The following is a 13847-nucleotide window of genomic DNA, read 5'->3' as shown; positions in this document are numbered from 1 at the left end:
TCTTCACCTTGACCCGGCTGCCCGATGGCCAAGGCTGACTTCGCCACCCTTCTGAGCACTTCTCCAGCTTAAGCACAGGAACAACAGGATCCGCAGGCTTGCTTCCCTGACCTGGGACCTGTGAGCACTGGTCCACCTGACTTCTCACGCTGTAACAAGTTTCACCATCCCAAAGCCGACTTTTATCCACGTCAATGCCAAAATTCAGAGAATTTAAAAGCTTATTCCGTAACATTTAAGGCCTGATCCAACTTTCAGCTGAATACATATAGCCAAATATTCTTTGAGAACAAGGAGTCTTTGCTACAAAAGACATCAACGAAAGTCAACGTAAGAAGACACTGAGACCCTTCACAAAGTACCAACAACTAAAAAATTCCCAGAGACAGGATGAGGAGGGTTATGACAGGGATAAGGGAGTTAGAGAGGAAAAAGCAGCTAAGACAATCTAAAAATAAAATGTCTTCGTTTGTGGTCTGATGAACGAATCTGACACAGGATGGGAATGTGTCTATGTGCAAGAATCCTTCAGGCTGACACACTGCGTTGCCCAGAGCACCCCAAACACAGATCTCCAAAAGTGGTCTGACAGTACCACACGGTCTTAGCACTTGGGAGGCTGAGGCAGAAGAATTAGCCCAGCCTGGGCTACATAACATATTTGGAGTTGCCCTACTTTGCAGTGCACTGGAAACATACCAAGATTTGACATTTTAGGGTGATACTCTCAATAAAGTAAAATACTAAGAAATCTGCTTAAAATTGGACTGATTTTATAAAAATGCTAAAGACCATATGTGCAAATGGAACCTCAATGCTACAGTGTGATAACTGAAGTCTCAGAATATTTGACTTTCTTAAGTCCTCACAATCTGACCTAATTGAGCGTTACCACTTTTAATGAGAAGCATTGACACTATCCCTCAGGAGGTCCCACACCGAGTCAAAGGTAAGGTTTCTCTTCAGTGGTTTAACTCCTTTCCCTGCCATCTCAGCAGAGAACTCTCTCTTAAATAAACACCAAGTGTTCGAGTTGAGAAGGGAGATGGCGATCCCGTTTGAATCCCAGACTCTCAGAAGTCCTACAGTTACATTCCAGTGAGCAGGCCTCCTATGTCAACTCCCATGGTGCTCCTCTCTGCAGTCAGGTATAGGAAGACCAGGACGACGACCAGGACGACGACGACGACGACGACGACGACGACGTTAGATCTAGTCAGGCACACACCTCCCCACTGCATCTCAAGTTTGATATTAAAAATTGCACTGGCTTGGAAAAACAAAGTACTACGCTCACCCTTCCTGACACATTTCAAATGCTGGGAGTCTACGTGCTGGGGAAACAGTTTCTGACTGAAGAACCACAGAGGGGTTCCCACTGTTCATGAGTAGCCCCAGGGCTGACTAGGAGACTGTCCAGAACACAAGACGACCTGGGTGGACCGTCAGCTCGCCTTCACCAGTTCCACTGACCTTGAACAAAAGCTTGAGCTCTGCTCCTCAGTTTCCACCTGCAAAAAGTAGGCCACTGATCTACCTCCCTTCCCAACCATGAGTCAGGAGCCAAGTGCCAGCTACTTGGAAGAGGCCAGCACTTACGCCTACGATATGCTAGCTGCTATTTTTATTTTCTCTTTTACAATGACATTCTACTTCTCAAAAGTAATCACAATAACAGCCTCTTTAGAAAACTATTTCACCAAACTATAAAAGCCTGCACCATCCTGGACTGGTCTCATTCATATCCAAAATTCTGCCAAGCATGAGACATATCTGAAATTCCAACTACTGTGGAGAGAAGATAGGAGGCCGAAATTCAAAGCCAGCCTGGGAACTAAGTGAAACCTCGGCCCAATATATTTTTTTTATGAAATCAGGGATAGAAAGATGGTGCAGTGGCACAAACACGAGGATGTGAGGTGGGATCCCCAGCACTCATGTAAAGCAGGGCTGGCTATGCTGGGTGCACAGCTGTAATCCTAGCTCTAAGAAAGTGGAGAAAGGAGGACCCTGGGAGCTCTGGCCAGCCCAGACAGCCATACTAGTGAGGCCAGGTCCAGGGAGACAGAGATCCTGTCTCAAAACGTGCAGTGCAGAGCAGAGCAATAGAAGAAGACACCCGATTTAAAAAGACAACCAGGTATGGTGGTGCTCACCTTTAATCCCTGCGCTCAGATTTCTGCAAGTTTGAGGCCAGCCTTATGTACATAAAGTGTCCTATCTCGGCCAGCCACCACTGCTGTAGAGCGAGTCCCTGTCTCCAAAAAATTAAGAATTTTTAAAAAGCCTCTCTGCTGGCTAGCAAGTTCCCAGACAGTTTGGGCTACATACATAATGAAATTTTATCTAAAAAATAACATGTTTGTTTTGTGTGTGTGTGTGTGTGTGTGTGTGTGTGTGTGTGTGTGTGTGTGTGTGTGTATTAATACTAGGTTGAGGCTAGATTGCTCACTGATAAAATACCACCAAAATTTATTATGACTACTTGATACAATTAATCCCCAAATTTTATCAACCATATAATCTAGAGCACGTTTTCTCGGCTTTCCTTGTTAAATAATGACGCTAACTGGACAGCTGAAAGAGCTACACCCTAGAAAAGCAACTGCAGTAGCACGCTAAGCAGTAAATACCTCCGTTCTCTATCCTAGAGACTTCAGACATGAATTTTCCTTTAGACTAAAAATAGTTCTGTGCAGATGCTGCCTGAGGAAAAACGATAAGGCTAGCAAGAAATAACGAGCAAGGTTGCGGAGAAGGTGAGGAGCTCTGGAGAACCTGTCCTGCCCACTCCACACTGGGAAACGCCTCCCTCCAGAGGACACAATTACTCATGAAGACAGGAAACTGACACAGTGCCTGAGTGGAGACCCTGGGCCGGGCAACTATGCAACTTTGCCATGGCTAAGGATAAAGAACAAAGATGTCCAACCTTATGAAGGATTCCCCCTGAGCACTCAGAAGCAGAAGCAGGCAAGTCTCTGTTTGAGGCCAGTCTGGTTTATGTGTAGAGCTCCAGAACAGCCAGAGCTTCAGAGTGAAGCCATCTCTAAATACATAAATAAAAACTTAAACTTTAATTTAAAAAAAATGTTTTAGGGAGAAATAGGTGTCAAAATGGCTGTGTTCAGGAATACAAATAAGTCATTTTCTGTAATTTTTAAAAGTTATAAAGTTTCACAGTTTACTTCATTTTTGATACATCCACAATCAATGAATAAATAAATGTTGTGGAAGGCCAGGAAGGTCTGAACACGGATAAGAAATCCACTGTAGGCTTCAGATACCTGTGTGAAGACCTGGTCTTCCTTAGCTTCAGAGGGGGGTTCCCTACCAACTAGGCAGAAGGAAACAGCCCACCCATCACGAGACTCTGTGTACAGAGAAGAAGCAAACCCGCCTTCCTAACACTTGGGTCTCATAGGAACTGAGGCAAAATCCAGGCCTCGAAGTGGGAGCAGGCAGACACCTCCCCACAGAGCCTAACGCCGGCTTTCAGTACTTCTCAACATGCAGTTTGCAGGCACAATGGCTTCCGATTTTTAAAATGTAAAATTAACTGCTATCAACGAATGCAATTAACCAAAAGATGGCACAGGAATGCAAAACCTGGAGAACTTGATTTGCAAACTGCTGTTCTGCTTCAACATGACCTTGGGAAATTAGTTCAGGAAGTTTAAAGTAAAACCAAGAGACTCACACCCATCTGAAGACACAAGCTCGGCCATGTACTTCCAATGCTATAAAAACTACACAAAGCCTTGGGCCAGCGGCGCGGCTCGGTGGTGAAGTTGCTTGCGGCCTACCCACCCGAGTGTGATCTCCTAGTGGGGGAAGAACGATGTGCACTGTGGCCTGCAGGCACGTGTGCGCACACACAAATAGAGACAAATACACCAAACAAGGCGAAGTAAACGTTCACGGACACCCGCTGACCACTGGCAATAAATGGCCTTAAATGGAAGCAGAAGGTGACACAGTAGGCAAAGACCATCAGTACTAAAGTAAGTATGGCGGTTTTTCTCTGCAATTAAAGGAAAACCCCACACTCTCCTTTCTTGGGCTTGAAGAAGGTGGATTCCAGTTTACGTGGCAGTTAAAACATAAAACAAGTCATGTGCATATTATGTTGATTCTTAGCACTGAAGAACCCCTCCATATGCCATAAAGTGATGTTTAAACAATCATGCTATGAAACATCCGAATATAAAATATAAAAGCCAGCTTCGAGGCAAAAACAACTGTTCTTTTCAAACTCCACTTAGATCTTCCGTACACACTGGTGGTTCTCAGCCTTCCTAATGCTGTGACCCTTTAATACAGCCCCAACTATAAAATTATTTTTGTTGCTACTTAGTAACTGTAATTTTGCTACTGCGATGAATTGTAATGTAATTATCTTGGGAGACAGATGTTTGCCGAAAGGGTTTTGCCCCACAGGCTGAGAACGGCCTACGTGGAAGTGGAGGTTAACACAGTAGTCTCTCCAGTGCACCAGTACCACAGGACTCACTCACCTGGTCCTTCTCATGGGGTAGAAGGCTGACGGGCGGGAGTGAGGATGGAAAAGCACTGGGGTACTGGGGCGCCCCTCTGCCATCTGAGCTCCTGGTGTTGACCCTGTACTGTGGTCCATCCTTCAGTAACCTTCCATTGTTCACAGCACGCTTGGCCCCTAGTCGCAACCTCTGCTGAAAGGACGGGTGGTTGGTGGTGCCTGTGAGATCACTCTGGCTTCTCAGATACTTCTCGATGTTCTTCAAGGAGGAGCCATTTGGTTCCTCAAGGCCTTCGATTGCTCTCTTTAAAAGTTTATTCCAATCCACATTGCGTAGATCACTACATGGTGGTCCTTTGGCCCCCTTGGTTGGCTTGGGGAAAGTGCCTGGTTTAACTGATGAAAAGCGCCCAGGATGGTCCGGGTCCTTATATGAAGCAAGGCCTTTGTTGGTGACTTTGAGAACAGAGCCATCCTGAACACTGAGCTCCAGCTGCTCCGAGACGGTTTTCTTGTCCAACCCATGGGATGTGCTGACCGCATGGCAGATCCTCTCTTCCGAGGGCCGCTGCTTCTGCTTCTTGATTTTCTGCACCGCTTCAAGAATCCACTCTGTGTAAAGTGGGTTTGCAAGTTTTACCATGGTTGACAAATGGCTTCTCCAACACAGACGTTACCCATAGAGGTTCACCTTGTACTTAACACAACCTGCACATTTGAAAGTCACAATTCAACACACGGGCAGAGGATCCCAGCCCATGTCAGGCAACAGCGTAGAGATAACCATCCTTCAGAGTCGGAAGAGGACTGACTGACTGCCAGGCAATGCTGATGGCTCTTAGCTCACCAATGGGAAAGACTGCTCTCTTCAAGTGAAAGACATCTTTAGGAAATCAAGACCTTAAAGGATAAAAAAAGGAGAGAAAAAGCTCTTAATAATGGAACTTCCAAAAATAAAGATTTCTCAGCATTATTCTTTATCAGGTGCAAAGCGAGTGCACTGGCAGGCAGGTACTACAATACATACTACACACACAGCCACAGGACGACACTGTCCAACCAGACCCTGGCTCACTCTACAGGAGCTTTTTCAGAATCTTATTTACACATAATAACCTAAGTAACATTTAAGAAAGCACATCTGTCATCACCCTTGAGATGGCTCAGTGGGTAAAGGCACCCACCCCAGCACTGATTACCTGAGTTCAATCCCTGGGCTCACACGGTGAAAGACCTTTCTCCCCATAGTTGTCCTCCGACTTCTATGCACACGCTGTGCTATACGCTGCCCCAAACCCCTTAGAGTGCAAACTAAATTAATATAAAATGTGGACAAACTAAATTGATATAAAACATGGAAAATTAGATGCCTGTTATCAAAATTAATAACCATGTGAAAGCAGTCTAAGGTCCATGTGTATCACTGATACAAAATAAATATCAAAAAGGTTAACAATGGTACACGCCTTTAACTCAGCACCCAGAAGGCTGAGACAGGCAGATCTTTGTTTGAAGAGGACTAACTGCCTGGTCTATAAGAGTCTCAAGCCAGCCAAGGGCTACCTACGTGGTGAAACTGTCTCCAAAGAAACAAAAGCTTAAGGGCAGACACAGTAAAGCTGGGCAGAGCCAGGTCAGAGGGGAATTTCCAACCTAGCCGTCTGCACGGCATCTGTGAGTGAGAGCGTCTATGGCACAGGCTAGCAAGCTGAAACGATACAGTAACAACGCTTCACCTTTTAATAAGCAGTACTCTACTCATCTTAACCCCTGCTCTGCTCATCCCACACTCAACAGAAAGACAAGCCCTACGAGTCTGACTCCAGCTGGCCAGGGCCATACACGCTGCACTCAGACTTCTGCTCTCCCATCTGGGACTGAGTACAATCCTGGGCCAGGAACTGGGCCAGACCTACTGCTCTGCAGTAACGTCCACGTCTCGGGCCGCTCCATCCAGATGACAGTCGCTAGGTGTGACAAGGCGGCAAAAGCCTAGGATCTTGGCACTTGGGGGCTGCAGTAAGGCTGAGAGTTTGAGGCCAGCCTCAGTTACATGAAAATGTCTTTTTATCCAAATAAACAACCACCACCAAAGCCATCACGTAATCGCCAGCATAACTGTAAGTGTGAATGGCTCACTGACGGACAACAAGCAGCCTACTGCAGCTCTAAGAGCCATCACTTCGGAATCCGAGCCCAGTCCAGTTCTCACCTGTGCCACGGCTGCCTGCTTCAGCTAGCTCTGCCTCTCAAGGGACACTGAGGAGGCTCTGGCCCCAGCCCTAGGACTGCTTAGTGGAGAAGTACAAAATCACAGAGACCCAAGCCTGGGTGGCTTTGCTACAGGCAGCTCATGTACCCCACTTACCAATGGGACAAGTTCCAAGTGCCCCGGTGGAGACCTCGAGCCGAGGTACTGTGCCTATGTATGCTGCACTGCCTAGCTTTTTCCTGTATGCACAGGAATGATAGACTTTCAATTTACAAATGAGGGACAATGGAAACAAACAACAATACAATTAAAAGTCCTAACAAATACGCCGTAATAAAAGTAATTTAAAAGTTACAAGGAAAACAACATTCTTCATTTATCAAGGTTTGAGGTTAACTGCTGGTAACTGAAACCATAGTTACGAATGGCACTTAGCAGTCAGAGCACAGACCCATCTATTGTTAAAGATGTGTACTAACTTCAATGTCACAGACTTGAAAGGGTCTCGCAAACCCAAGTCTTATGGTTGCTGATCTCGATGTAACTCTCAGGTTCTTTAGACAGACACTGAAGAACACAACATTTGTGCTCAGAGGGAGAGGCTGCAGTCCCTGCACGAGTGACCTCTCAGCTCCTGACCCGACAGCCGGAAAGGGGCTCCTCTGCAGATCAGCAGTCAGCTCCCCACGGTTCCCTGACACTCAGCACTGGGGCGCTGAAGAGACCTAGGGGTCATCCAGCCACTTTCCAGCTGCCCAGTACAAGACCTCTGTCCAGTCTCCCTCCCGGCCCACCGAGTCTTTGGAGGCAGCTCAATGCACTGACAGGAAGCCAGAGCCATAGTACATAGAGCTATGTACTTGCTCACAGAGGCCAGCCTCCTCTTCCCTAGGGTTCTGACACACAGGCCGGAGTTCCCCAATCCCAAGGAGTTTTACTGTCTCTTCACATAGCAGGCCCTCAACACTTGAAAATAAGTATCTTTTAAAACCCACTATCAGCCACCCCCCCACCTCTAGACCTCCCTTAATAAACACTGCTATCTTAGCTCCTTCCACCTTTATACATCCTACATCTCTAAGCACAGCCGTCTGTCAGATGTGCACTCCTGCTAACGTGCACCTTAAGAGTCTCCAGGACAGGGGTTACTCAGTTCAAAGTGTACCTCAGTCACAGGAAGCCCTCCATAGCCACGCAGTGCTGGCCATGCAGAGCACAGAGCCCAAGTGCCCAGAGTGTTGTCCAACTAAGCCTTTCCAGCCCTTCCTTCCCAAACTAAAGTGCCGATTTTTTGCTGTTACTCTTGGTGCTTATTTCTTTTTGCTGTTTGTTTTTTAACGTTACTCCTGGCTACCCTGAAACTCATTATGTAGCTCACGCAAACCTTGAACTCACAGCAAACTTTCTGCCTCAGTCCCAAATGCTGAGCTCACAGGCATGCACTACCACCCTTAGCTTTTTAAATGGTGGTACTCAGAGTTGATTTGAACTATCTTCCTGCCAAAGACTGAATCTTGACTGTCACCTGCAAATCTCTAAGTTCTCTGTCTTGTACCAGCACATAAATCACTGACAGACATTAGAGCCGGAGCACTGTGCATCCCCTTGTCAGAATGTACACAACAGGAAACGTATCTTTCCAAAGTGAAATCGTCCACAGCAGAACTTCATTAGAAGACATATCCCTGTATCTAAGGAATTCCCTCATCGTTCATCATTTATTCAGGAGGAATCACGGTTAACTTGATCCAGCTGTACGCAACACACCTGAGGGAAGCAGGTGAGAAGATGCCGAAGGAAAAGTGCCCAGTAACTTGAAGTCACTTTTAGGCATTTTAGATACATAAGCAAAGAGCATCAGTAAAGCAAAATATATTTCTCAAGTAATACACACCCAGAATGCACATTCCCGACAAGCTCTTACCAGTCAGTATCCACCACCAAAATAACCTCCACACCCATTACCACACAGCCCAGCAAGGCTGACACTCGACAGCTTACAATGGAATGAGGGAATACCAAAATTGGAACTCCAAATATTTAACAATCCATGACAAAAAATGAAGCTTGCCCACATCTCCAGGCAACCCCCCCCCATTTATGTTTATTTGGGCATAAGGACACCCCTTAAATCAGCAGCCATCTTAGGAAAATGGCTAACGAGTACATTTCACTTTCCTTTAAAACACGACTCCTCTAACTTTTTCCCACAGATGATTTGCATTAAAAATATTTCTACACAAGGCTGAAGAGGTGGCTCAGAGGTTAGGAGCACTGACTGCTCTTCCAGAGGTCCTGAGTTCAATTCCCAGCAACCACATGGTGGCTCACAGCCATCTGTAATGGGATCTGATGCCCTCTTCTGGTGTGTCTGAAGACAGCTACAGTGTACTCACATACATTAATAATTCTTTTTTTAAAAAATCTCTGCAGGCTGGGCAATGGTGGTGTACACCTTTGATCCCAGCACTGGGGGGGGGAGAAGCAAGGGGATCTCTGTGAGTTTAAGGCCAGCCTGGTCTACAAAGTGAGTTCTAGGACAGCCAGGGCTACACAGAGAAATCCTGTCTCAAAAAGCCAAAACAAAACAAAGATGACGGCGTGGTGGGCTGGTGAGCGGGCTCAGCAGGTAAGGGCTCTTGTCACCAAGCCTGGCGATGCGAGTTCCATCTTGGAAGGCCACAATGAAGTGGAAGGAGAAAACCGCCTTCAAAGTTGTCCTTGGACCCCAGACTGTGCTCTGTGGCACACACCCACACCAACGACTTAAGTAAGGAAGGAAACTGTGAGTCTGTGAATGCATAATGTTGGCTCAGAGGCCAGCTCGTCTCCCAGTCTCTCTGGCTCAAATGGATGTGCTGTCCAAGTGAGCACAGCCTCTTAAAAAGAATCCTCGTGAAAAAACACGCCACCAGGCAACTGTAACATTTTAGAGATGAGAGCGTCAGGGTCCAAACAATTCAACAACTGACTTAGTCTCGAGCACTAACTTTCCCAGTCAGCAATCACTAAGTTATTGTAGTTCCTGGGTTCCCAGCTTTACATAAGTAAGAAAAAGGCACACTAGTTCTGCACAATATCTACACAAGCCTCAATTTAGGGCACACTGATCATTTTCACTTCAAAGACCAAAAAGAAAAAAGAAGTCATAAATATCTGTATCTTAATCTTACACAAAATGACGACCAGATAACCTTAGATCCTCCTTCTCCCCTCCTGCAGTCACCAGCACAAACCCCTCTCAATCTAATCTCAAATTGAGCTCCCATCCAACACCATCCAACAGAGTTAATTAGGCAGAAGCCGATGTAATTCAGCAGTTCTCCGCTACAAGCTGAATCGCATGTTTAAAAAAATATACACAGCTAGTGAAGGAGGGAAATCAGAAGTCTCTTAGCTGTAGCCGCTTCTCGGCTAAATACATGCACGGTATCTACTCTGCTTATTATCCACTGCAGTTTGTTTTATTTTAATCTGGGGCTGATTTGTCTGACATCCCACAATCCCACCTTAAATTGGTACAATCTAAGAGAATACACTGAAAACCAGTTTCATTTTGGCCCAAGGGTATCTAGACAGACAGATCTACAGGAAAAAATGCATAATTCATTCAAAAGCCACATAAAAATTATTTTCCCCCAATTCAAAATGACCCACCCACACCACCTCTCTTTTGCAGAGTTCACTTGCTGGATATGTGGACAGGGCGTCCAGTCACGACTAAAACTCTAAAATCATCATTCTCTTGACTTTTGTTTCCCATTAAAAACTGAACAGTTAAAGGTTACCAAAGGGAATAAGTCATCCCAAAATAATTCAGAATATCCGTGCTGCATCAGATTAAACCATTCTATTCCTTATGGTTATGGAGCATTTATCTTTGAATAAAAAAAGGGGGGGCAAATTACAGAGTTGTATTTTACAGAACCCCATATGCAGCTCTCTTACCAGCTAAGCCTCACTGGCATTACACAAATATCAATAGTATTCAGAAATATTCAGGGCAGCCTAAGGACAATCTAAATAACCCCACTCAGAAGTATCACGAGAGGCCTCCTTAAGCTTGCAGTAAAGCCTGTGTCATCTCAAAATTAGTGTCACAACACTCAGGCCATGAGATTACAGATGTGCCAAAAAAACACTGGTAGAAAAACAAAAGGTTAATAATAGAGTGTATTCTCTTATCATCCTGGGTTCGACTCGCTATTTTTAGCTCCCTTACTTTTATAAGCTCCAGGACTTTTTTTAAGATCACTGTATAAACAGAGTGAGCATCAACAAATGCTAGCTTCCACAATACAATACACACTGGAAGAAACACGACTTCTTTCTTCCATTACCACCCACCACACCCAAATGGCACAATGGCTTAAAATAGCATCCTTGTTTTACAACCATCTACCGTCTGACGTCAAATATCATTTACATGGTGATGCTCGGTATCTCACAAGCCCTAAACGCACCTATTTCCCTGAAAACCATGCTTGTGTCCAGTATGTGCAAGCTGGGAGTTCAGAAAACAGAAGCCCCTGCCCTCACCCAGTCTTACAGCACATGCCATGGGAAAGGCAGAGCAGAGCCAGAGCCAGAACGTGCAAGGATCAACTAATGTAACCAAGTACTGCTTGGTGAGGCCTCACAAGCTAAATGTAGAATTACCACAACCCCTCCCACAGGTCTACCTCATGCTATACCCCCGAAAAAAATGAGAATAGATTCTCCAACAGACAAACATGTCCATAACAGCGCTGTTCATAATACCCAAAGGTGCAACAGCCCAAATATCCACTCAGAACAGATAAGATGTGGTAAAGTAGATCAGCGGTGACACAGACACACACAGAGACACACACAGACACACACACACACACACACACCCACACATACACACACTCACACCAATACACACACACAGACACACACACACACACACATGCACATTCACACAGATACACTCATACATACAGACACACACACACACACACACACAGACACACACACACACACACACACACACACACACAGACACACACACACACACACACACACAGACACACACACACACACACACACACACACACACACACACACACACACAGACACACACACATACAGTCACACACAGACACACACACATACAGTCACACACACACAGACACACATACAGAGATTATTAAGGGCTTATATATACTATTACAGTTTGGATAGATACTAAAACACATTATGCTGTAGAAGAAACTAGACGCGAAAGGTCAGATATCCTCTAACTGCATTTATAAAAAACACCCATATATAATTCATAAACAAAGCCTGCACTGCTAGGACCCAGGTGTGGAGAAAAACAGTTTTATGAGACTTTATTTTGAATGAAGAAAATGTCTTCAATATAAAAAAAAAAAAGTAAAGGCAGACAACAATGTGAATGTACTAAATGCCACTGAGTCATTTTGAAATAATTCATCAGGGTAGTGGTTCCTACCCAAAATTCCAGCATCAAGAGCCTGGACTGTACAGTGAGTTTCAGGGTAGCCCCAGGTACAGAGAAACCTTACCTCAAAAACAGCATGCATTACATGGATTTTAAATCCATAAATTATTGAACTATACTTTTAGAAACTAAAACAAAGTCAGGCATAGTGACACACACCTTTGATCCCAGCACTTGGGAGGCAGAGGCTGGAGGATCTCTGAGTTTGAGGCCAGCATGGTCTACAGAGTGAGTTCCAGAACAGCCAGAGCTACATAGTGAGACCCTGTCACTAAATACAACAAAACAAAACACCACACTCAAAAAAACTAAAAAGAACTAGGAACTAAAGGATGTAGCACCATTGGTAGAACATTTGCCTGGCATGCACAAAGCCCTGAGTTCAATTCCCAGTACTACGACTTGCTAACACAAACCTGCAACCCTAGCACAGAACAATCAAAAGTCAAGGTCATCCTTGGCTACAGGAGATCTTGCCTCAGAACAAACAAAGCAGGCACGGTGTCCCAAGCCTTGATAACTTCAGTGCCTCTACTCCGGCAACCCTGTCCACCAGGCCTCTCCACAAACGCTTCTTCAGGCGACATGTCCCTCTGATTAGAGACCAGTCTACAGCAACTGAGCCTTGCTGGAACCCAAGTGGGACACCCTCTGTGCCGGGTGCTTCAGTTGAACCTGGAAAGACAGTGTTGATTTGACATACCTATAATCAAGCCCAGAGCCCAGGGAGCCTGAAAGATTGAAAGTTCCAAGCCAGCATGGGCTACATAGCAAGAGTCTGTCTTGAAAGAAAAAGAAGTAAATAGCAAACAATACATACCCTAGATAGCTGCTAACACCCACCCTCTGACAAATGCTACACACCTCTGCCTAGGTGAACATTCCTGGCTTCCTAACCATTATGAAATTCATGTCCTCCTTATATTATGCTCCTTTGGCACTGACCAATTGTACAGTTCTTAGAACTGTCTTAATTACTTTTTAACTGTTGTGACTAAAACACCATGACCTAGGCAACTTATAAAAGAAGGTATCTATGTTGGGTATTATGGTCCATACCTTTAATCACAGCACGTGGGAGAGAGAAGCAGACAGATCGCTGAGGCCAGCCTGAACAAATAGAGAGTTCCAGGACAGTCAGAAACTCACAGTGAGAATTTATCTCTGAATGAATGAATGAATGAATGAATGAATGAATGAGAGGGAGGGAGGGAGAAAGAAGAAAGGAAGAAAGGAAGAAAGGAAGAAAGAAAAGACGGGTGGTGAAAGAGCATGCTTTTAATCCCAATACTCAGGAAGAGAGGCAGAGGCAGGAGTATGAGGCTAGCCTGGTCTATAGAGTAACAGGACAACCAGTGCTACACAGAGAAACCCTGTCTCAAAACTCATCCCCACAACCTCCCCAACCCAAAAAAAAAAAAAAAAAAAAAAAAAAAAAAAAAAGGAAACAGGAAGGAAAAGAAAATAAAGTATTTCAGGGTTTGGGGATTTAGCTCAGTGGTAGAGCGCTTGCCTAGCAACCGCAAGGCCCTGGGTTCGGTCCCCAGCTCCAAAAAAAGAAAAGAAAAGAAAGTATTTCATGAGGGGCTCACGGTTCACCGTGGTAAGGAGTACGGCACTGGCACATCCTCATCAGCCAGCAGGAGGCA

General features: G+C 45.2%; 1 protein-coding gene across 7 annotated transcripts in view; it reads right to left on the bottom strand.

Annotated features, from left to right (window-relative positions):
* Kat6b (lysine acetyltransferase 6B) overlaps positions 1-13847 on the bottom strand; it is a 169202-nt gene that overhangs the window by 147647 nt on the left and 7708 nt on the right. For all 7 annotated transcript variants that reach the window (XM_032917785.1, XM_032917781.1, XM_032917780.1 and 4 more), the window contains exon 2: positions 4518-5398. In XM_032917785.1, the coding sequence (XP_032773676.1) occupies positions 4518-5141 (624 nt within the window). In that variant the 5' untranslated portion in view covers positions 5142-5398. The remainder of the gene's footprint in view (positions 1-4517; positions 5399-13847) is intronic.

Source organism: Rattus rattus, chromosome 12, assembly GCF_011064425.1.
Source record: "Rattus rattus isolate New Zealand chromosome 12, Rrattus_CSIRO_v1, whole genome shotgun sequence".
In the NCBI taxonomy this organism is placed as follows: domain Eukaryota; kingdom Metazoa; phylum Chordata; class Mammalia; order Rodentia; family Muridae; genus Rattus; species Rattus rattus.
Note: the sequence above shows the minus strand (reverse complement) of the source record. Positions and strands in the feature narration are given on the sequence as shown.